Consider the following 25117-nt stretch of genomic DNA (forward strand, 5'->3'; position numbering starts at 1 on the left):
ATATCTCTAGCAGTGGGCTTGAGTTGTTACTAATGGTATCAAAGTCAGTCACTGGACGTGCGAGACACTAGTAGAAGTAGGGCTTGAGTTGTTACTAATGGTATCAAAGCCAGTCACTGGACGTGCGAGGCACTAGTAGCAGTGGGCTTGAGTTGTTACTAATGGTATCAAAGTCAGTCACTGGACGTGCGAGGCAATAGTAGAAGTAGGGCTAGACCCTCTCCACAGTAGACAAATTTTAAAACCGTGAGGCTGACGGTGATACGTAATGAGTCAAAGTGGACAATATGATCTACAAGTAGTGAACTTGGGCTGTTACAATTATTGTAACTCACTTTCGACGCTCTCTCTTGAACAAAATTCATCACCCAAACGAAATTAGTATCGGAAAACCTATCGGGTTGGATCGTAATAGATTCGTGTCGTCGGGTGTTAAAAAGAGTGGTTGGTGACAAATAGGTACACTTAGAAGTGACCCATGCCAGCTTCTGAGTAGTAGAATCCTTACATCCTCCAGCTTGGGAATGACCCTCCCATTCATTCCCACCCCCACTACCTCAATATTCCAATATCTCTGCTAAGCTATCAGCTTGGGAATGGCCCCGCCCCTTTACCACTCCAAAAACCCCACATCATCCACACACCCAAATGTACCATTCACTCACCCTTCACAAACAACATTGAACTTAAGTTATTCACCATTAGGAAGCTTTTAAGTAATGGGGTTTCATCAATTTTGTATGACATCCTCCAAGATCTAAGCTTCTTGTGTTGTTAGGTATAAATTCAATGTGATATCATAATCTTCTTTTCTGAAAAAAAAGGCTATGATCTCACTAGCTATATACTAGGTTTTAGTCTCGAAACCCGATTTACTACCACTCTTCACGAGCCTTTGAACGAGAAAAATTCCTCTTTTTTTTGTTTCATTTTGAAGCACCGAGCAAGGAAAGAGAGGAGAGAGTTTGAGATCCCACAAATCTCTCTCTAACAGACATCATCGTTTTAAAAACCCTGAAAGAAAGTTAAGAAAAGAAAGCTCAAATAGAACAATATCTTCTGAAGCTTGGGCTGTTACTAATTGTATCAGAACTAGACACGGGTACTGAGTGTGAGCTTGAACTGTTACTAATTGTATTAGAATTAGACACCAGGAGAGAGGAAGAGGCACATTGTACTTGAAGAGACATGTTTTCCTAGAATACGAGGATGAACAAAAATGTATGGTGTTCCTTTGATGTTTCAATTTAAGTAAAACCCTTTTTGTAGATCTGTCTTGTTTTTCCTTCGATTCCACAGAGGAATCTGAAATAATTTGATTTGAATTAATATTTAGCGTTGAATTTTTTTTTTTTTTTTCAAAAAAAAAAAAAAAAAANAGAGAGGTCGGGAAAATATGGATAAGGAGGAAAAATACAAAATTAAAGAAATAAATATTTGATCGATCGTTGTTATTAATTTACCCGTCTCCGGCGGCCGGAATTTGTCGCGTTTTTCCTTTTTTTTTGGGGCAAAATTAAATTAAAAAAAAGATGAAAAAACTTCCATTTAAATTCAAATTATTACAGATGAAGATCCAAACTCACTTGCTCCGCCGTTTTTGCCTCGTAAACAAATCTGGTTTGTAGAGACCCGCCGGCACCACCGCCGCCCACGGCGGCGCCGCCGCGTTTCGTCATCTCATCACCGGAGAAAAGTGGCAACGGGTGCAGCGACGACCGCTCCGATACGTTATTTTGAACAGCAGAGATTCTCCACATCGCCAATGGGCTCCCGTTTATCGGCGTCGCTGTTGCTGCCGGAGAATATGACCCACCAGGGCTGCCGTAAAATCTTGTAGCGGTGGCGGTGGCGGCGGCGGAAGGTGAATTTCTATTCCAAGAAGGGTAATTGTTAAAGTGTAAGCTGGACGGAGCGGCGCCTAGGCGGTGGTAGTTCATGAGGCCATAGACATGAGCAGCATCGGAGAAGGGTCCAATTCCATGGACCATGGTGGCGGCATTGGACTGAAGGTGAGCCCTTTTTGCATGTTGGCGCTCTCTTTTGTGGGCGTTTTGGTGACCTCCTAAGGCTTGAGAAGTAGGGAAATTTCTACAACAAAAATGACACTCAAATCTCCGGTTACTTTCCCCGCCGTTGTTCTCGTTGTTGTCATTGTTATTATACTCCTTACCATCTTCGCATGCAACAATCGTGTCACCGGACTCCGAATCCTCAACCGACGAGGCAGTGGCAGCCGCAGCGTTTCGACTACCGAATTCTATCCCGAAAAGCCTAATACCCTTTTCTTTTGGCACAGGACGAATGAAGGGAAGTTGAGAAAAAGACTCAACGTTCATGAAATCATGAGTCTCTCGTTCACTATTACTCTTGTCCATGAAAGTACGAAACCTGCGACGGTCCGACTATCGATTGTAGCGGAAGAGGAAGAAGAAGAGAGAGAGAAAGAGTATAGAAACGGTTGAGTTGGGTCGAGCCGAGTCGAGCGTAATGTGGAAGGGAAAGGGGAGAATGTGTGGGTCTATAAAGGGTGTGGGGGTGGTGGAGCTGACCCATCTGAGAGTGAACCCTGACAAAGCCACAAGTTATGATCAGAGAGCCTCTGGCTTCTCAAAGTACCATATTGGCTTCCTTCATTTTTTTTTTTTCTTTATTTGATGTAGAAAGCTTCTCAAATTACTTACTAGGGTTAAAATCAATTTTATTTACCTTACCCCTTTAAACTATATACTAAATTTTACAAATTACGACGTGACAAACCGAACATACGAACTATGCTTGATTTTTCGGTATGATTCGAGTGAAGAACACGTTGGAATTTGATATAAACCCTAGATTTAAAAAGATTTTGAGCCAAAATTTTCATTTATTACTCAAATGCTTTAAACCCAATAAAATTATTGCCCAAAAAGGAAGAAATTTATTATCTTTACTTCCTTTAGTTAAATAATAAATAATGTATTGAAGTTTATGAATCAAAAAGAGGGAGCATTGGTATATCTTTAGTTATTACCTTTGTTGGGAAGAAATCTATCGTATCTTCTAAATCGAACAAAATATTTGGTCATTTAATTTCATACTTTTTCGTGGTCATTCAGTCAACCAATTTGAACATAGTTCAACTAATTAAAACACTGCACATGTTTATTTGTTCGGAAGCTCAAATGTTCAAGTACTTCATATTGCTGAAGTTGTAATGCTCCATACCCAAATTTTGGATTTGGTATTTGATAGTCTCGAAGCATGTTGTATAGACAAAACATGCTAAAAGAACCCGTATTGGTCATTGGAGATAGTCTTCGCTCTCGGAAGTAATTCAAGACAAGTAAGTAACATAACTATATCGTAGGAGATGCAAGAAAATGTCGGAACAATCAGTATCAAATCTATATTCTAAATCTCAAGTATAACGCGTTACATTAAACCGACAAAATGTATATATAAAAAAAATTAATTATGTCCTAAGATTTAGTGACATCATGTAATGTCACCCATTAATCAACACTAATTATTGGTTGTCTTTATTTGATAAGAAAGACAGCTTCATATATATATATAAAAGGATAACGTTTGTATGATTAACCTTTGTGTCTGATTGTGAAAGACCACCTCAATTTCGTAGTGATTGAGGTTAACATGGATAAGATAATAATAAAATATTGTATATTCCTATAATCGAAAGTCTATCGTGTCGAGTAATACCATTCTTACAATCTTATTACTCCAAACGTCTCAAAAAACTTATTACTAAACTCCAAAATGAAAACCGTCATTAAACGTATATTATGTGCGATCTCAAATCGGTTGGATACGGAAGGAATCCTTCCTTACAAGGGTGTAGAAACCTCTCTAACAAACGTGTTTAAAACCATGAGACTGATAGAGAGGGAAACGAAACATTTCTTATAAGGGTGTTTTAAAACTGTAAGGCTGATGACGATATGCAACGAACGAAAGCGAACAATATCTGTTAACGATGGACTTGAATTGAGTTTACATCGACTAAACAAACAGAACAAAATCATTATCAAATGAAACACGACAATTGGGTTACATGCATGTGTTGTCCATGAATGAGTGGTAATGTTTAATATGAAATGTCGTTTATAGAAAGAATAATAATAATAATAACAGTTGGTCGGTAATTCTGTAATTTGTGTGTCATTTTTTTCTAGAACTGTCTTGTTTCTCTCGCTCAAGGACCAGTTGCATACTGGTAGTTGGTGTTGGCTCTTTATAGCTTTGTTGGGTGTTTTATATCACAGCTTCCACACCTCTGAACAAAGTGGTCCTCTTCCATAAACAACTTACAATATATTTCAAATGCATGTGAAACCCTACACGAATGGCCAAAAAAACCCACCTCTCATGAAAAAAAAAAGTTCTTTGAGTGCGACCGTCACAGACCGTTTATGAGTAATCGTCTCTAGGAGAGTTCATATGACCTGAAAATTCAATAAATCTGACCAATTCAAAAGTAGGGTTATGACTTGAGCTATGTTAGTGATGCGTTATGACTCGTAAATGTTTGAAATGACAATCCAACCTAACTCAGGATTAGGTTTTGAGCTCTGTAATTCGAAATTTCGAGTTAATCTAAAAGATTTTTTTCAACTCCCACACGAGTTTCTCTCTCTGCGAGGGTAACAAAGTACAACCGATGCCATGTCTCTTTCATCCTTTACTTTGGTTGAGACATTATAATTACTCTTCAAGCTCCCTTTGCTTTCCTTCTCCTGTCCTACCTTTACATCTATCTCATCTCTCCACTTCCCCATTTTACCCTCAACTTTCTCTTTTCTTCTCTAAATTTACCGTTTATCGTTTACCATTAATGGTATTTCCTTCTCATGTCCTTATCGCTGTGACACTCGAGTAAAACAGTAGTATATGAATGAGCGGGATCCTAAAAGTAATATAGCTAAAAAAAACCTTAAAATAATTGAAAGTCACTACTTATACCAACACGATGCACTTTCCTTTTCAGTGGCTCAGTCATAAAAACTAAATGGTTAACTGTGTTTTGCGCACGTGAGTAAGAACAAAACATGTTGGAATGACTCATGTTGGTCTGTGACCATGTTACAGGGGAATGTCAGGGGTAGGTGTGGAATTCGAATCTTGGGCATTTGTCGTGTTACTTTGTCTCTATCATTAGCATTATCGATGGGTAGTGTTTCGAGTGGTTATTTCTCCGTCTCATTCACTCATGGCTCGAGTGACTTCAAATTCAAGGAACCACTCTATTATGATGTTTAAATTCATGAGATTTAGGAGACTTAGAACAGTATTCACTAGGAAATCAAACCTCCATTCATGCAAACTATTCATCTTTCAAATCAAAAGGGTTTGTTCCAATCATTTGTCTACCTTTTTGTTTACATTTAATTCAAACAACTACTTGGAGCTAAGTCTTCACATCATACTTTTATTCCTATTACAAACATATAATGAACATCATTTTCAATGACAACAATGAACAAATTTGCATTTTAAAAGTCAGCATTTGCCTCTTTATGATCAAAAGGAAGAACAAATTGAAGAGTTGTTTTTTTCTCTCTTAGTGGGATGGGAGAAAGTAAAGCAAAGAAATTGCATAGGGAAGAGCATATTGAAAGCTACACAAACCTGAAATGGAGAGACTCAAAATCCGTTGATTTGAGGTCTTTTCGGTAATCTAAAAAGAAAGCCACGAGAGTTTAGGCTCGAAGTAGATAATATCAGACCATTGTGAAGGTTCAAAAAATCATGAGAGTTTAAGCTCGAAGTAGATAATATCATAACATCGTGGAGATTCAAAAAGCCACAAGAGTTTAAGCTCGAAGTAGACAATATCATATAATTGTAGAGGTTCATTATTCAGAAGTGTGAAGCTCAATGAAAATTTTTAAAGATACTATTCAGAAGTCTAGCAATTATTCTTGCTCAACTGCCTCCTGTTCATAATTCTACCATTCTATGCAGCCCCAAGACATGTCCTTTTCTCTCTTTCTCATATGCATCATTTCTTGGGGGACGGATGTTGTTATCTTAAGCATTAGCATTTACTCTTAAAGAGATGGGCGACGACTCGAATTCTCCATGGATGAACTATCAAGTGGGACATAGGAAGCGTTTATTAAGAATAATTAGAGATGTTCATCTGGGTAAAGTCAACCAAATTTTCCATTTATTCTTACGAGGATTAGGGTAAATATACACTTAGTAAGCCAATATGTATATAAAAGTGGAGACGGGGCGGAGACTGAAGTAGGGTTGGGGCAAGTAATCCTTGTCTCTAGCCCTGTTCATCCAACGAGGAGAAATCTCTATCCACTCTCTGTTCTATTTTCTGTTTAAACGGAGATTTTGAAAGAGAGATTTTGAAAGAGAGATTTGGTGTGATCTCGAAGTGGACCATGCATACGAGCCGACATGGTCTCTCAGAAATCCACATCTCTATCACTATGGCTGACCCAAAGAAAAGAAAGACAAGGAGAGACCACTGGGAGGTGTTGCAATCCATGGAAGAAAGCAGCTTCCTTCTTCTTTGCCATTAAAGTCACAGTCATAGGCCCTTTCGGGACCATTGCTCTACCTCTTCTCGATGCAACTGCACCACTTATCTAATTATTCTTATTTTTTTCCCTTTCTCAAAACCCTTATCTCTCATCATGTGAATCTCTCTTTAATTCATCTCGCACCATCCTACAATAAATATGGGTCTCAAAAATTCATGGACTAACAAAATTCATAAAATTTTCATTTATTTGAACCTAACCCAGTTCAAATAAGTTTATAATCTAACGAATTAAGTCGAATCCATCAGGTTCGAATCTTTCAAACCTACTGAAGGAAGACCCAATTTTCTAAAGAAACATAAATGGTTTAGATGATTAGAAAAAGTAAAAAGTAGGAAGAACACTCGATGTATCATCATCATATATATGATGATATAACGTGAGGAAGTTGCTCGGATTCACATCACAGGTCCCTCTGGAGAGAGGCAATTAAGGAGGTAGCAAAGCAAAGCAATGGATTGATATTGTCTTTTGTGGCACAATAGAGAAGGGTCACTATCTTGTTGTTCCTTATCTCTCTCTCTCTCTCTCTCTCTCTCTGTATGTGTCTCTCTCAGGGATTATGGCAATATGGCAATGGGCAATGAGGTGGGGTGAGAGTGACTTAAGCTTAGAGGAAATCTCCTGTCCAGAGCTAATAGCATGGCGTTGTTCCCACACACATACCCTTTATATTAATTTTACAAAACACCCATTTTCTTCACTGTTTGTGGACCATAATGGATGCATACACCTTTGATTCATATCATGTCTATATCCCTTCTCCTCCTGTCTTGTCATCTCATCTCATCTCATCTCCCTTTTTATTAACCTCTTCTTCTCCATGCTACGACATTCTCTTATGCTTTGTCGCCTCTCTCTATCCTTTCACATTCTCTTCTTAACCCTAATGTTTTACCAACCAACATATACTAATGTTTTTTTTAAGGATGTATGTTTATATTTACTGTCTGTACCACTCAAAAGCGAAAACAAAGAAGTTTCAGGGGCGGAAAGATGTAATGGAATTGAGAGACCGACAAGGAGAGGAGCTGTTTTGATTTGCTAAGATCAGTCGGTCGAACGTACCTTTCTTTTTGATGACCCAATCATAAGAACTTCAAAGTTAAGTTCACTTAGCTTCGAGCAATTTCATGTTCGAGTGATCTTCTATGAATTTTCCTTGAAAACATATGAGTGAGACCAAAATAAGCTAAAAGAATCCATATTGTTTTGTTGGGACAATCTCCCCTCTATAATGCAGTTATGTCATAAAATAGTGTCAGAGACATCAAGTATTGAATATGAACTAGATACTAATTACAATTTCAATTTCTAAAACAAGTTGGTATCCAACCAACTCAATTCAATACCATCTCGACAGCTAAACTAGTCTCTCGAGAAGTCAACACTATGGGTAGCGTTTCAATTGAGTTAGTCTCCTACGCAAGAGGAATACTTCCTAGGCCAACACGTCAAAAGCATTATTTCCAAAAATTACCACATCTAAAAGAGTATCAATCCATAGCTTATTTAACTTAAAATAGAAAACAAAAACATGTCACGTGTGTGAGTGATTAGAATACAAAAAGTTTAGTACAAAGTTCATTAAATTCTCCAAAAACAGGTTTGAAGGGTTTAAGGCAATGGGGACAGAAGAATGGAAAGGTTTCATGGTCCTCTTACCACCTTTGTAGCCTACACTGTCTTCTGACCGACCTACTATATTTCTCAATTAACTTTCTTTCCTCTTTTATTTATTTTTAGGACACATTTCCATCACCATCTCTTCATATCATGCATTAACAATTTGTCTGTGGGGACATCTATCTTAAAACCCATTATTTCTCTATCAACCAAGTTTTTCAATCAATTCATCCTTACCCATTGATTCTCTTTCGTTCTAGCCGCTCGAGCAAGGTTAAAACTTAGTAACCTTCGAACTTTAGGTAAGAGTAAAATTGACTGTGCTTTTATTTAACCTTGATATGATCGACTGGAGTTGGTTAGGTTATTCAGAGTCATCGAGTTGAAGTTGGGTGAAGATATTCGGCTTGTTGACTAAATATTTGGAGGGCTCTTCTTCCGACAAGAAAAATCTTTCGATTAGTCTCCATTACTAAGTAGCTGTCCTTTCTTGCTAGAAACATCTCTCACTCCTGTCTTTGCAATCATGTTCTCTCAACCATTCAAGAGATCACCTACATGGTGCTAAGGGTATACACGGATTGGGTTGGTTTGGGTTGAGTTGAATTGAAAAAAAAAAAAATTGGACCAACACGAAAAACTATTTTTTTTTTCAAGGCATTATCATCGATCAAACAATTCACAAATAACTCATGAACATAACACAACCAAAATCCTTACTCAAATTACAAAAACGATGAACATTTGTTTATCCAAACATGTTTGAATGAGAAACAGAGAATCATTAGCAGAAACCCATGTTCTTCATGTTTTGACACTAAAGTGGGAGCTGAAATTAAGAGCCAATATAGTATCTGAATTTGGTAGTTGCTAAGTTTACAACCTCCACATCAATAATGTTCCCTCCATTTACTTCATTTCCTGCAATATTTGGTCCACATCTTTAGATCATAATGTTGACTTCACATCCCTCTTTTCAAATATCTTTCCTCCTTAAAAAAATCAAAATTTACCCGTTTATCATATTGTATCGATTTTCACGACAAGAAATTAGCTCATCAAGCATTCCCGTTGTAAGATATTTCAAGCAACAGAAAGCATCTAATCTAACCTTATAGCATTCCCGTAGTAAATCCACGAGTTTAAGCTAAATCTTTCTCGATCATATCAACCTAATGAGTACGAAATGATATAATGTACTTTCATTTACATATTGAACACCAATGGCAATTCCATAGACGAGAGAATCTTTTTGTTTGAATAACGCGAACTCCCAACCCCCTCTTTAATTTCACATCTTTCTTTTACTGAGCCATACAATCAAAACTCTCTCTCTCTCTCTCACAGCTCTTCTTTAATGGTGCAGTAAATTTTAACCCTTCGTAGAAGAAGAAGAATCTAAGATACGTCGAGGATTGTTGGGAGAAGAGTCTCATATTGGCTAATTAAGGAGAAGATCGTGAGTTTATGAGGAAGGAATACTACTTCCATTGGTACGAGGCTTTTTGGGAAAACCAAAAAGTAACGCCACGAGAATTTATGCTTAAAGTGGACAATATCATACCATTGTAGAGGGTCGTGGTTCATAACATAACAAAACAGTTCTCGAAGTTGGGTATCTACTTTCCTTTCAATTCTTTGGCAGAGCAAACATGAGCTGATCTTATGACATTTCTTACAACTTTACCTGAGTTTCTGTGGTACTTCACTCAGAAACCCCTAAAGAGACTAAAAAACTGTGTTTTTTTTTTTTTTTTTTGGCTTTGATGAATCTGTAAGGCTTTTGTCCTTCTACCATTCTAAAAGTTATGTCATAAACTAAAACTCAGCAGTACTTATTACTGTGTCGTTCTTTCTTTCTCTCTCTCTATGGATCTTTTTAGCAATGCTCAATTCCTCCAAACACAGCTTAAGGGGAAAAACGTACTTGAGAGACCTTTTTTTGCTCTTGCTTTTGATATCAGTGTGTGCTGTAGGGCCCTTTAGGTGATGCAAAGGAAATCTGCCAAAGATGAACAGAAACTCACATACTATCTAATGAAAAAATGTGTCAAAAACTTAGATAAGTATCTATCTACCTACCAAAGTACAAGTGTCTTAACTGGTTTTAATGTTGAAGCCCCAACTCGAAGTTACAAAGCTTTTGCTTTTCTGGTTTTGTGGTTATAATTTGAAATAGATATCTCTAGCTCTGGCTAGCCTAGCTTGTTTTGCCTTCAAAAGGGTAGGACTCATTGCCGGCCAAGTGGATAGTTACCCCTTTCATTTTCCCTCACTCTCATTACTCCATTGCAATGAAAGCTCTATAACTAGACGAAATATTAATGGGGTCTTATGTTTTCCACCTCTTTATGGCCTATTTTGGACATTTTAACGAGAGTTGAATGAATAGAGTCCTGATTTGAAGGACCTATTCGTTAGATAACCCTAAGAAAACCCTTCTCTTTTGTTGTAAAAACTTTATTACTCTACAAAATCTTAACAGGGTCGTTTGGGTTTGGGTTCGTGTAATTTTATCTGGGTCACTGTAGATTTACAAGAGTATCGAACATGGCAGCACATCGAGCCTAAAATGGTAGCATATCCCCACTTTTTAGTCGTCATATTTGACTAAAACTAACAAGTTAGCTTCATCACTTATTAGCTAGATCATGGTGTAGGACAACTGTGAGATCCCACGTCGATTGGAGAGGGGAGAAACATTCTTTATAAGGGTGTGGAAGTCTCTCCCTAGCAGACACGTTTTAAAATCGTGAGGCTGACAACGATATGTAGCGGGACAAAACAGTTTTCCATCGGAGAAGTCTAAGCTAATTCATTAATATACAAACCCCACAACAATAATTAGCTGCATATCTTTCTCCATCCTTAATCAATTTAAGGTTAAAACTAAGAGAAGATGGGGAAAATTTATGAGAAAATCTTGAAAGGGGAATTGGGCAGGCATTCACAGCTGGAGACGCAGCCAATTATGGGTATGAGATTTATTGAGAAATTAAAGCAATCTGAAGCTCTATGGGTTCTACAATAATTGAATTTGATTCCTTCACATTTTGTGAGCCAATCATTTATTGATAAAAGGATTTTCTATTACAGTGATTGGTCAATTCAGTGTTATTCTTCTTCAATTGTGTGACCTTGGAGATTTCCCAAACTCTCTATTTCCATTTCCATTATGCAAAAATAAGTTCGGGTATGGCTCGAGATTTGATATCTTTTAACTTTTTAGTTGAGAACATAACGTGTTATCTACTTAAAACTAAGAGCTGATTAATCTATAAATTTCCAAGAAATTTTCATCTTAAAGCTCTTGAAAGCGATTAGACGACAAGTCATGATGTTTAGGGCTTCCTCCTTATCCCTCACCCTACCCTTTCATTTCTGTTTAAACTTTTCCGACTAAGGGGATTAATTGATTGGATACCTGTGAACCACAATCTTTCCTAGGAACTGTTTCTATGACAATAGACGGAGTGCTCTGACCTCGGGTAATGATGCACCTAAGGACAAGCCAACAGCCAACTCAACAACAATTGACCCACACAAAGATGACACACACAAACTGGTAATGTCGTATAGAATGGACCATTTTGAATCAATAGATCCAGGTAACTTTACTCATCAGTAACGTTCACTTCACAATTATTGGAGTCATTTGATTCATACTGGTCCACACTTACGCCCACTTGAAATTGGTCAATTTTAGAAAGTTTGATTCCTTGAGCGAGTTTATCATCACAGATGAACAAATCTCGTATCAAAATTGCAGAGCTCTTATCTTCTCTAACATGGGAATAATATTCACTATTATTTCAGTTAATCAACACTCATTTGAGTTATTCCAAATCTTTGCTAGAGTGAAGTAATAATGCTACTGACTCTGTATATAGTCTCCTTAAAAGTGCAATCTATCTAAGATGATGACAACAATATCAGACATTTCTATCCTTAAAAGTGCTAAGATCTTCCTAAACAGAGGATCTGATCAGCTGCTCGATCGATACAACGACCAGTTACCAACAACATCAAGCAGAAGCACAATATTTGATTTCAGAGAGAATGTGATGGTACCTACTGTAATCTGAGATGTGTTTGAAGCCAGGAGTTAAATTTGAGAAGAATATCAAAACTGCTGCCGTAAACAATGAAGGCCAGACAGTGTCGACCTGCACGACGTGTTTGATAAGCTATTAGCTACAATGAAGGCCAGAGGATTGTGTGATGAATTAAAGCTTAAACGAACAAAAATGGTACGAATGTACGAAGGGCCACAAAAATTGAAATGATAAACGTCAAACTTTCCATTACACTAACACGCAATAATCTTGTTAAATTAAAGCTCCATGAATGTACGAAGCCACCAGCGTGGTATCAACTCTTCCTAATAGATCCTAATCCAATTTCTGAATTGGTAGGGTATATTTTAGAAGAAATTGATGGGAAAAATTGAGCCAAAAGCAAAAAAGGGGGAAAACATGACTGATTTACCTTAATCGGGCAGCATCCATTAGAAAGAAACTTCAACCAAGCTCGCCATTCCGTGAGATGATCGACAAACAGAGATAACAGAGATGATCGACAAACAGAGATAACAGAGATGATCGATCAAATTTCCTTTTGGGTTTCCTGCGATTCTACCGCCATCGGGTTGCTTGCCTCCCAATTTTTTTATAAATTAATTAATATTACTTACTTCATATTAATTTTGCTAAATAACTTAATTTCGCTATATTAATAAAAAAGAAAAAAAAAACCTTTTAAAATTAATTTTATATTTCAAAAAATACGTTCAAACATTTAAGATCAATAATTCATCGTTGAGTATATAAAAATTTAAATAATAACGTATATTTTTCTTTGTTATATATGGTAAATTACTCTATAAAAGTATTTTTATAAATACATTAAAAAAATTATCGTCTCACATCAACAAAATATTTTCACAAGCTTATACCATCTAGATGGGTCAAAAACAAGTTTAAATTTCAAACATTAATTCACTAAATATTTCCCCATAAAATTGATCGTCAAAATAAATTTAATAAATTTATAGTACGTTGATGGATAAAGTGCATATTACCATTTCCAAGTCGACATTCGATCTTGAACTCTACTATTGTTGAACTAAAAATTGTTTATTTCTTTTGCAAAAGAACACAGTGGAACATCAGTAAACCTCAATAAATCATGACATCCCTGAGTATCAGTATAAAATTACCTAAGAGTGATTAAAGAAAAATTAGAAACTAAAGATAATAATAAGATATCAACAAGTATAATAAGAGTTCGTCACTTGTTCGTCGCACGGCGACAATTGACATTTACTCCTTCCTTTTAGGTCGGAGATTCAAATCCTCATTACCCCACATTTCTTATACAACAAAAGAACGTCCTTTAAACTCAACCAATCAGCTTCATTCACGAGTCCATATTTCATATATGAAAACAATTCCAAATGAGAATTTGAACTCGATCATATAAACTAGCAGTAATGCCAATAAGAACATTAACAAAACTGTTGATGCAAATAGAAAATTATTACAGTATTACACAGTTAGCATGTTTTCCTTTCAATGTTCATCATTTCACTCACACCCACGAAGAAGATAAAGAAGATACTTACAGATTATAGATTTCGATAAGATGGTACATAAAGGAACCCTTTCTCACGTGACTCGTACTCATAAACTAACACGCTACTATTCTCCTATGACAACTACTAGACCATATTACATTTAATTGCCAAGCTAACTTGTACGGATATTAAATCAACTATCATGACTTAGAAACCATTCTCCCTAAATCTTTTATTGTTTATATGACTCTTATTGATCTCTAGGACAACCCATGTTGGTGATAAAATCAATCATATTTGATACTCGACCCTCAACCCTCAGCTATATCTACTGTACTCAAACGGTTTGTAATAGTCCAAGCTCACCCTAGCAAATATCTCTTTCGGGCTTCCCCTCAAGATTTTACGTGTCTACTAGAGAGAGGTTTCCACACCTTATAAGAAATGTTTTGTTCCCCTCTCCAACCGATGTAGGATCTCATAATCCACCCTCCTTAAAGGCCAGCGTCCTCGCTGGCACACCACCCAATGTCTGGCTCTGATCCCATTTGTAACAACCCAAGCCCTCCTTAGCAGATATTGTCCTCTTTGGGCTTTCCCTTAACTAGGGAGAGGTTTCTACACCCTTATAAGGAATGCTTCGTTCCCCTCTCCAACCGATGTGGGATCTCGCGCTGTTACTACTCAAACTGCACCAATAACGTCTATAAATTTCACCTAGAAACCATATTTTGGTTGACCCCCAACCAGTTGTACTTAGAACTGTAAGAGAATCATAACCAACAATTGTATCACTGTTCTCACCAGTTCGATTACAAAACAGTGATTGCAATAGTCAGCATCATATTATAGACCACTAAAGCTTTGAAACTCTACACACTTCTTATGAGAATGATAGATAGATAGTGCAAAAATCCATGGTTCTATGGGTGTTCATGGAATGTCATAATGTTTGGTATGCTAGGAATCTCAAACAGATAAGTAACGATCACAGCATACTAATCAAGCAAACAAGGCTTGAATTGGATATAGAATGGTAGCTTAGCTCAAAATTTATTGATCAACAGCCAGCAGAACTCACAGAAGGCAATAGAATCATTGAATGTAATCAAAGTTTTCAAAGAACAAAAACTTGTTCTGATCCCAGAAAGGATGGAATTATTTCCAAGTCTAATCAAGAATTCAAGCGAAGATTAGAACCAGAATCACCCTCTCAAATTTTCAGAAGCCATAGCTAAACTAAATCCGATGAACTCACTACAAAATTAACATATAGAACCCTAATAAAAGCCTAATCAGCCCAAATCAAGTGCGAAAAAATCATAATCAAAGTGGTGGGAAAGGAGCATAAATTTGATTCAAGCCTAACCTAAATCAGTTCGTCTTAGGATCTGGCATCGGGAACAAGCCGGCGCCGGCGCCCCTTGGCGGCGAGAATCCCAAGAACTTCTGCAAATTGGTCCTAATGCTAATCGAACAGAGGAAGTACAGAAACGCCATAGCGCAATCGGTAGGATCATCGCCCTGTAACCCTCGGTGGCTCATCTTCATCACAAGTCCAAAAGGCTTAAACGGCAATTTGGCAACAACCTTGCCTTCGAAGAGCGAATTGAGCAATCCAAAGACGACGAACAGAACAAGGGCAACGACGGCGCCGGATTTGAACTTGAAGAGTGAGAGGTCGCGGCTGGATTCCTTGAGACTGGTCTCGACGCGATCTATCTTCTTGGTTTTGGACTTCTTGACGGTGATTTTGGAGCTGTCGGTCTTCATGGTCTCGAGCTTTTTGGCAGCCTTGTCGATGGAGGATCGTAGGGTTTTGTAGGAGTTCGTGCGGTAGATGAGAAGCCATGAGATGGCCTCGCACACGATGGCGGTGCAGACGGAGATTCCGACCACCGTGAGGCTATCGGAGTATCGGAAGGAGGAGAAAAGGGGGATCGTTGCCATCGCCGGAATTGGGAGGAAAGATCAAAAAATTGTTGTGGAGAGTTGGATTGGATCTGAAGGGGAAATTGTGTTTGAATCTAAATTATGTGATTTCAAACAAAATTATCAACTTCCATCAATTATGAGGGAAAAGAACGGCCACACTCGATTCTCTTACAAATATTTTTATATATACGGCTGAGATTCATGTTCAATTCTAGTTGACATTTTTTCTTCTTTCCCCCACATAAAATTTTAGATAGGCTATAAAATTATCAGACTTCGATCAATTATGAGCTAGTACACTGTTCGGTATCTTGTCTATGGCACCATTTGTGATGATCCAAACTCATAGTTCAGTGTCTTGTCTCTGGCAATTATGAGCTGTCACACCGCTCGTAATTGCCAGTAGCACCATTTGTAATAGCCCAAGCTCACTGTCTCGTATCATGCCTCTGACACCATTTGTAATGACTCAAACTCACTACTAATAGATATTGTTCGCTTTGACCCGTTGTATTCTGCTCTCAACATTATTGTTTTAAAACTCGTAGCTTGAGAGAGGTTTGCAAGAATAGAATAATAAAATATGAATAGTTTTTTTAAAAAAAATATTAGGGTCTAATTTAATAAAATTAAAGGGCAAAAATGTAAATAGGACTTTTTGGATCTTTGGGCCGAAGCTCGAAACGAGGGCTTCCAAAATATTCAACTCTCTCTTATCTGTTAAGTTGGAAACAAAAGCTCACTTTTAGTCCATTATCGGAGCCGGAGAAGGTGGCCAAGCTCTGCAGTGCGTCGGCTCCTCGTCGGAAACTTGAGGTGCGTCGGCCACGTTCTATATCTAGCTGTTTTTCAAAGCTCTGTAAATGTTTCGGTAGCATTGCCTTTGAGTTTCGGTCAATCAAGGAGTTTTTGTTGTGTTCTTTCTCGTGTTTATGTAATGCTTTTATCGACAGCTTAATGGTTTTTTCTTTTGACGTTTATGAAGTTCAGATTTTCTGGAGTTTTAAGCCTAAAAACTAGGGCTAAGAAATTTGCAATTTGAAATGCTTTCGACATTTTTCTGAGAGTAAAGTAGCGTTAAGTTTGTTCTTGCATCTTCATAATAGTACAATTTCCTGATGTTTACTAATGGTGAATTTGAACTTCCTTTGAGTTATTTTTAAGTGGAGCACGTTGTCCAAAATGTTCAGGTGTTGCTTGCTCCCCTAAATGCTTAATAGATTTTAGAAGTTGCAAAACCTATCACTTTTAATGTTGTCAAAGAGATTGGTTTAGAAGGTGATACCTCTAAAGCTTTGAGAATGACCTATTCTGGGTGGAGATTGCTAACTGTGCTCTCACAGGTGTGGAAAATGGGGAGCAAATTGCAATAGAAGTAGTACTGACGGAGGAAGAAATTGTAGCATCATTGCAATTCACTGCAATTACGAACAACCCGAGACGATTCCTTTTGCCTTGCAGGCCAAAAAGAGAGGCAATATTTCTTCCATGAATTCTCTGTTCTTACATTCTTCTCTTGGTCCACCACTTGCTTGCAAGCCCCTGCCATGTCCTCTTAAGAGGCCTATACATATGCGTGCACTACTGGGCTTTCGTTGCAGTACTAGGATGTTTTCTCGTTCGGCATTATTTCCTGTCAAATTATGTCCATCCTTACATATTAGCAGATCAATCACCTGTTCTTCAACTCCTTCAAATGAGGGTGTGGTATCAGTGATCAATTTTGAAGATTTAGTTGAGAAGGACTTTTCGTTTCTCGATTCAGACGATTTTGGTCCTATAGAAGAGCATGATGAAAAGATTAGGCGCATCATTTCTGCTGGAGAAATTGCAGAAAGTTCTCAGGTTATGGTTGCCATTTCTTCAGAGGGATTTGTTGATCGGTTGTATGAATCAGCTCCTTGCCGAAGTTTACTTGTTGTCCATGATGCGATTCTACCATTAGCTTGTATTAAAGAAAAATATGACAAAGTTAAGTGCTGGCAAGGAGAAGTTATATATGTGCCAGAAAAATGGGGACCTTTCGACGTTGTATTTCTCTATTATCTGCCAGCAATGCCTTTTGAACTCGACGCAATCTTTGGCGCACTCACACAACGTTGTTTGCCAGGTGATTTTTTTTCTTTTTTTGCATAGTTTCTTACCATCTTTGTTCGATCTCCAGATCATAAGTTATGGATTTGAGCAATTAGTTTTTACCTTGCCTCCAAGATATATCATTAGTCCTTGGGGCAATGTTGAGACATATTGTGACATAATCTGTTAGTTCCTTCAGAAAATAAAACCACATGGAAATGAAAACTTGCTTGTTTTATAGAGTCTATTACAGCCCTAAGGTAATCTATTTCCTTCTTGCTCAATAGGGGGAAGACTAGTTATTAGCCATCCCGGTGGAAGGAAAGTGTTACAGCAAGAACAGCAACAGTTCTCAGATGTCGTAGTTTCGGATTTACCTGATAGGACTACTTTGCAGAAAGTTGCTGCTGATCACTCTTTTGGCCTGACTGAATTTGTAGATGAGGATGGCTTTTATCTTGCAGTTTTGAAGTTCAACAAGGATTGATCATGAGTCTGAATATTTCATCAGAGGCCAGCAGTTCAATATCTAAGTCCTGCTGCAAAATCTTACCAAATTTGGATAAACCAAATGTTGATGTTTTTGTCATTGATCATTGAGTATCATTTCCAGGTGGTAGTGCAAAGGATCAAGTTTGATATTCTCTGATCCTTGTTGGTTGCTTAAATTCCATCCAACAAGATTGTTACAGTTCTTGCTATTTTATGAAATCCTGAATCAGATAAAGTTCCTAAGAATGTGTTTGGGTGAAAAAATGATGATGATAACTAGATGAGCAAGGTTTGGGCATCTTGACAATTTCCTTTCAACTGTAGAATAATGGAGTAAGATTACAAGTTACAGGGGAGATTACTGTGCTTGCGCTAGTGCTTGTGCCTGTGCTGGCTGTATGTTAACTAAAATGTGTATTATCTCATGGACGAGGTTGAGCTTCAGGTCCTGGTGGTTTTGAAGAATTTAGAAGCGGCTGGAGAGCCTTAACCACAATTGTCATGTTTGGCCTGAAGTCAGCCTCGTACTGAACACACAAGGCTGCAACTGCTGCCAACTGAGAGGAATTCACATGGAAATTATAGTGGAATAAGTATCCTATCCAATCCAATCCGAAACATCTACGACAATGATGAAAACTAATATGCATTGGATCGTTGATTAGCGGGTAATCGTTGATTTAGTTATAAAAACATGTTCTATGATTTGAATATGAATGTGATTACACAGTTGAAGATACCTTTGCTATAGCTTTTGGTGGGTAATCGTTGTTTAGCTTGGGATCTACACACTGTTTCACCTTGTCCTCACTTAATCTTGGTGTTGCCTGCAGAACAATATGAATGGCTAATTGAGTCTGAGTATACTGCAGGCAGTAGGAAGAGTGGAGAAAGGGAAGACTTACCCAAGTAACAAGACTCTGTTGTCCCTTAGGCATCGTGTGATCTACTGGCTTTCGTCCTGTCAAAAGTTCGAGAAGAACTACGCCAAAACTATAAACGTCACTCTTTTGAGTAATCTGTCCTGTCATAGCATACCTAAAAATAGAAACCAAAGAAAGGAAGTTGAAAGAGTTGTCTTACTTTCAACTCAATCAGATGCAAGGCAATATGGGAGAATATGAAATTATAAGTTTTAAGTTGAAATTCAATTTTAGTCCTTAACTTTACAAATTTTGGTCACAGCTCACACCTATCGCTAGCATATATTGTCTTTTTTGGGCTTTTTCTCACAGGTTGCTACAAATAGTATCAAAGTCAGGTTTAGGGCAATGTGATTGCACTAGTTAGAGTAGGGTTAGACTCTCCCCGGAAAAGCCCAAATGTGACAATATTTGCTAGTAGTTGGCTTAAACATTTTTAGTATGACATATAGATTATGTTGTTGAACATTAATGTGTTGACATAGACCTGTACTAGACACAAAAGTTACCTGAGGTAAGTATTGGATAGCATGGACCAAAATGATTACTTTTTGAAAGGTCAAGAATCAAAATGAGACGTAATTAAACGTTTAGAGACCAAAATGGAATTAAACCTACGCTCTATTGCTCTATTGCTACTTTAGGCGTAAAATTCATTTCCAAGAGCAAGACATATAGAAGTAAACACACAAAGAGCTTACTCTGGAGCATGGTAACCGAATGTTCCTAAGACTCTAGTTGAATGAAGTCGTGCTGCTGTATCCGATGATTGATTTGTCAAGTTGAAATCAGCAATCTTCGCGAGGAAGTCGTCGAAGAGAAGAACATTACTCGACCGGATATCACGATGAACTATGGAAGGCTGAACCTTCTCATGTAGATACTCAAGGCCTTTGGCTGCACCAAAGGCAACTTTAACTCTCTGGCTCCAAGTAAGCACTGGACCAGGCTCAGCCCCTTGTACTCCTTTTCTTCCTGTACTAGAAAATGATCAGAACAAACCAAAATCGTCAAGAAAAAGAGGTAACTCTATGATTTAGCTCAACATACCATGTAATATATCGTGCAAAGAACCCATTTTTGCAAACGGATATATCAAGATTCGATTATTAGCCTCCAAACAATACCCAATTAACTCCAAAAAGTTCTCTTGCTTGAGCCTAGAAACAACTGATAGCTGCAAAACCATGACAACACATGAACACAAATGCATTAGATGAGGATACTGATATATTACCTTCAACATTCATACTGTTTCAAGATCGAACCTGAGCTGCAAAATCGTTGTCGGGCTCCGGTGAAGAACTGGTATCCAGTTTCTTTATTGCAGCGGCCTGACCGCACTTTAACGTCGCATAATAAACCCGACCGTAAGAACCTTCTCCAATGAAAGATTTCGCACCAAAATTACTTGTTAACCTGTTTAGTTCATCCAGTGTAATGACTGGCGTTTCAATAGGCAATATTTGCTGAGGAGGTCCACCTCTGACAACATTGGAGCTCCTGGGCTCTCCTCTCTCACTGCCTACAATACAAATCAACTTTCATGATCCCCACATCACATCATCCATAGCCACAACAACGCAAATCCAGCATTTGAATTATAGAAAACAACAACAACAACCAATATGTCTAAGAACAATGGCTAACAAACAACAAAATCCAGCAGAATCCCATCCTCCAAACGAACAGGCATTTCAACAAACAGATTGAAGGCAATAACCAAAGAATTTAGAAGAACATGAGAAAAAGAACATTTACCACCATACGTATTTCCCCTCGGTGGGGCTGAATATTGACTCGAAGGCGCGCCATAATTTTCCTCCTCCACACCTCCGCAGCAGAACATCGCTTCCCGTCAATTCGTAGTAGCCTCAAAAACCTATGAACAAAGGAAAATCCACCAAATGCATCAAGAATCAATCAATTCTTTCGTCGACTCATTTAATAAGGATCGAGATGATGGAGGAACAAACAGGAAAAATGATAACAATAATTGCAATGAAAGAAGAAGAAGAAGAAGAAGAAGAGGAAGAAGAAGAAGAAGGGGAAATTGACCTGGAATGTGAATGAAAATGTAAGCGAGGCACAGAACAAAGAGATTGAAAGCCCGGAAAGACAGAGGAGGGGAGTGGGAGGAGGGGGAGGAGGAGGAGACTCCCTGCAATGGGTTCCTGAAATGGCGATTGGAGGAAGGTACATGTTGCTGTATTTAGCGGGAAACTCGGTTGGGATTTGCCTAACCGCTTAAACCAAACCCCTCAGACGTGCGTCCCACGTCGCACCTTCAATCTCTCCTCTACGCCCTCTCCTTTTTATTTCTAATTTATATGGCACTCTTAAAACTATAAAATATATTTAATTATAATTCAATTGGTTAAGACGTATATCACTGTATATAAAATCGTTTGGTTTATTATTTAGATCACATATGTACATATGCACGATTACAATATGTCTAAGATGAATAAAGACTCGGTAAGAATTAGATATCTAATTCTTCATTTTCCCATCAACAACCCTAAAGTTGTTCTTGCTGTGACACCAAACCGACCATGACAAGCAGTATCATTCTGTCTGTAAGCTTCTACCTATAAAAATATCCTTATGATCAATGGTCGGTATAAAGAAGTGAACAACTACTTTGGACTTTTGTTCACAAATGCAAGATATTATCACAGTACCACCATAGACAAACATTCAAACACGTTGTGGTATGTTTCTTAGAGACTTGGCATGCAAACAAATAAGCTAGAGAAACAAATTCTGGTAACTTGATAACAAAAACGAGTATTGGTACCTCAGTGATTTGAAGAACAATGTCGTCTCTCTGAAGGGCGTGGTCCCAAGCGTCGACGAGGGACAACTCTTCGGAGAGCTTTAGTGAATCACTCGGAAGAGCAAGAGGCTTAGAATAGGGCGATTTGGGTGGGTCGATATCGGGCTTCAATTTGGCCCGGGTGACTGACTTGGGGAAATGCCCTATTTTCTTCTTCTTATTCTTCCTCTTTTAAGTTTGACCTTTCGCGGGGTTGACTTAATTGTCAACGACATGTTTTCGTATTATTCAAAAATAAATTAATAAATAAGGTCTAAATTATATTTATATATAATTTCTGAAATTATAGTTTTATTCTTATGGTTTACCTCATAAATTAATTAATATTAAGCTTAATTAAATTGGTAATATATATTAGTTAGGAACCCTATGTTTTTGGAAGGAAGAGGATATGCCGCCATTGTTCTAGAGCCTTCCAGACCGAGAACCTTCCGAAATCCGCAGTTTTCCCTTCCCCTTTTATCTTCTCCTCCGTTCCCATTTCCCATTCGCCACGATCTCTCTAATCGCCACTGAATTCTCTCTCCGTCGTATTTTTTCCTCTCCCAAGCTCCGGTAATGGCCAAGTTCGGCGAGGGCGACAAGCGGTGGATCGTCGAAGAACGGCCCGACGGTACCAATGTCCACAACTGGCACTGGGCGGAGACCGATTGCCTCGAATGGTCCCGCAATTTCCTCTCCAAGCTCCTCTCTGACCTCCTACTTCTCGACGACGAGGGCGGCCTTTTCATCAAGATCAAGAAGGTCGACAAGGTCGATGGAGAGGCCTATGTCAATATTCGGAAGGGGAAGATAATTCCTGGTTATGAACTCAGTGTCACTCTTTCTTGGGAAGGCGAGGCTAAGGATTCCGAAGGTAAATCTCTGCAGAAGATTGATGGGCTTGTCGAGATTCCATATATTTCCGATGAGAACGCCGATGAGGATCCTGAAGTTAGGGTTTCTGTGAAGGACGAAGGGCCGACTGGGAAGAAAATGAAGGAGGCTATGTTGGCGAAGGGGAAACCGATTGTGTTGGAGAAGGTGAGGTTGTACGTACAGAGTATGGCTAAGGGTGGGCCTGCGAAGGATGACTTAGAGGCTAAAAAGGTGGAGCCGAAGAGTAATCAATCGACTCCACCTGCGGCAGCGATGGCGGCTGCCCCTGCGGCATCAAAGCCAGCAGTGGTGGCGGAGAAGAAGAAAGCCAAGAAAGGGTTCAAGACGATAACAATGACCGAGAAGTTTAGTTGTAGGGCTAACATTCTGTTTGAAATTCTCATGGATGATAATAGATGGAAAGGGTTTACTCAGAGTAATGCTAAAATTAGCAAGGAAGTGGGTGGAGAGATCAGTATATTTGATGGGTCTGTGACTGGGAAGAACTTGGAATTGGAAGAGGGAAAGTTGATTGTGCAACAATGGAGATTCGGAAGCTGGCCTGATGGCATTCATTCGACGGTGAGCTGCCTTCTCCTCTACTTATCTCATTCTCAATGCATTTCTAGTAGTGTCTCTTTGCCATTATGGAATTGCTTAATGAGTTCTAGTGAATAATCGACCAAATCATGAATTACCCACGTGAATGATCATGCTAAATTGGTTCTGAAAATGGTGCACAGGTGAAATTGACACTGGAGGAGCCGGAGCCTGGGATTACCATTGTGAAGTTGATACATTCGGACGTGCCGGAGGAGGACAGGTTCGTTTTTTACTTGAAAAGACAAAACTCAAGCTCATTTTGTGTGGTTCTGTGGCTAATTTGTTCATGTTTTGATATGAATTAGATATGGGAACGCAACTGTAGTGGAGAACACGGAGAGGGGCTGGCGGGATCTTATTTTCAACAAGATCAGAGCAGTTTTTGGGTTTGGAATATGATAGGGTTAGTACAAAAGTCCCTTGGTTTCTGCATATCTCCATGAATGAAATAGAGATTTGAAATGCCTAATTTTCTAGTGATCAAATGATGGTGTTGTTCTTACAGTGTGTTGTGTTCCATCCATATTGATGAATCAAAATTCATGGTTTTAGACTGAGTCTTGAATTATACAATTGTCATCTAATCTCATTATCATAACAACATTTTGTCTTGTCGGCTGTATCTACCTAACATTATGTTGTCCTATGCATATGCTTTACTGGCTGAAGGGACGCAGTCTCTTCTCACTTTAACTTTAGCTTTAGCTGATTTATTATAAACTCTGCAAGCGTTTGGTATTTCTTTTATGATTCCGAAGCTTTCAACTGGGACCAAAGTTTAGGAAAGGGGATGTTAAGCTCACATGATAAGCATACACAACTAAAGGTTGTATAGTCATCACCAGTGGTACAAACTTGTAGCTACATTGAATCGATCGTGTGGGTTATATACTTTCACTCGAGTATGATGATACTTTTGAGCAAAATATTGACATAGTGCTTGTTGCTTTTTAGTCTACCGTTCGTAGATATTATTTGTGGCCTGTCACATATGTCTTTAGCCTCTTGTGTCGGGAGAGGTTTTCACTCTTATAAGAAATGTTTTATCCCTCTCCAACCAATATAAATCTCTCAGTCCACCCTTTAGGGCTCAATGTTTGATTTTAATATCATTTGTAACAGCTCAAGTTTATCACTAATAGATATTGTTTACTATAACATGTTATGTACACGTCATCTCATTGTTTTTAACACCTTACTATAGATATGGTTTAGCTCTATTTCGACCCTTACTCCTATGGGTAGGGTTTGGTCTTATTTCGATCGGTGCCTCTTGTCTAGTTACTACTTACTCTCGAGTCTAATATGATTTGTAACAGCCCCAAAAATCCATCCCATTCATGAAAATAGAGTAAATTATTGGGCCCATTTTGAAGCCTGTGTGCAAAGAGGCCTGTATAAAGCCTCTTCCGGTGCAAATTATACCAAACGCTAGAATATTAAAATTTTATCGAAGTGTAATTTTTTTTTTTTTTTTTTTTTTTTTTTTTACTCTCGAAATTCAAATTTGTATTTAAAATGTACATAGAAAAAGTTGGTTTAAAAAATATTAATGTATAATTTTTTTTTTTAAAAAAAAATTGATAATATCCAGAATTAGATATTTGTTTGTAGATCTTAGAATTTTTTT

At 38.1% G+C, this 25117-nt stretch overlaps 4 protein-coding genes and 1 pseudogene across 5 annotated transcripts; 2 read left to right on the forward strand and 3 right to left on the reverse strand.

The window, feature by feature from the left end:
* Positions 1 to 1521: 1521 nt before the first annotated feature.
* LOC111800737 (zinc finger protein 8) lies at positions 1522 to 2577 on the reverse strand. The gene has a single exon (XM_023684557.1). The coding sequence runs from the start codon at positions 2376 to 2378 to the stop codon at positions 1563 to 1565; it is 816 nt and encodes a 271-aa protein (XP_023540325.1). The 5' UTR covers positions 2379 to 2577; the 3' UTR covers positions 1522 to 1562.
* Positions 2578 to 9788: 7211 nt separating this feature from the next.
* On the reverse strand, positions 9789 to 15861 carry LOC111800469 (annotated as a pseudogene).
* A 532-nt stretch (positions 15862 to 16393) lies between these two features.
* Positions 16394 to 18507, forward strand: LOC111801154. The gene is made up of 3 exons (XM_023685147.1): positions 16394 to 16512; positions 17040 to 17806; positions 18060 to 18507. The coding sequence occupies exons 2-3, from the start codon at positions 17185 to 17187 to the stop codon at positions 18257 to 18259; spliced, it is 822 nt and encodes a 273-aa protein (XP_023540915.1). The 5' UTR covers positions 16394 to 16512; positions 17040 to 17184; the 3' UTR covers positions 18260 to 18507.
* A 160-nt stretch (positions 18508 to 18667) lies between these two features.
* Positions 18668 to 21466, reverse strand: LOC111801153 (probable protein kinase At2g41970). Of its 2 annotated transcripts, XM_023685146.1 has the most exons (8): positions 21246 to 21466; positions 20949 to 21069; positions 20456 to 20712; positions 20238 to 20364; positions 19889 to 20162; positions 19170 to 19302; positions 19005 to 19091; positions 18668 to 18821 (listed from the first exon to the last, which is right to left on the reverse strand). In XM_023685146.1, exons 2-8 carry the CDS (start codon positions 21034 to 21036, stop codon positions 18687 to 18689), a joined length of 1101 nt encoding a protein of 366 aa, XP_023540914.1. In that variant the 5' UTR covers positions 21037 to 21069; positions 21246 to 21466; the 3' UTR covers positions 18668 to 18686. The 2 variants fall into 2 exon arrangements, with proteins under 2 accessions (XP_023540914.1, XP_023540913.1); XM_023685145.1 differs by having other exon boundaries at positions 19005 to 19302.
* Positions 21467 to 22403: 937 nt separating this feature from the next.
* Positions 22404 to 24155, forward strand: LOC111800915 (activator of 90 kDa heat shock protein ATPase homolog). Its single transcript, XM_023684834.1, has 3 exons — positions 22404 to 23466; positions 23628 to 23707; positions 23793 to 24155. Exons 1-3 carry the CDS (start codon positions 22585 to 22587, stop codon positions 23884 to 23886), a joined length of 1056 nt encoding a protein of 351 aa, XP_023540602.1. The 5' UTR covers positions 22404 to 22584; the 3' UTR covers positions 23887 to 24155.
* Positions 24156 to 25117: the final 962 nt, after the last annotated feature.

Source organism: Cucurbita pepo, chromosome LG08 (assembly GCF_002806865.2).
Source record: "Cucurbita pepo subsp. pepo cultivar mu-cu-16 chromosome LG08, ASM280686v2, whole genome shotgun sequence".
In the NCBI taxonomy this organism is placed as follows: domain Eukaryota; kingdom Viridiplantae; phylum Streptophyta; class Magnoliopsida; order Cucurbitales; family Cucurbitaceae; genus Cucurbita; species Cucurbita pepo.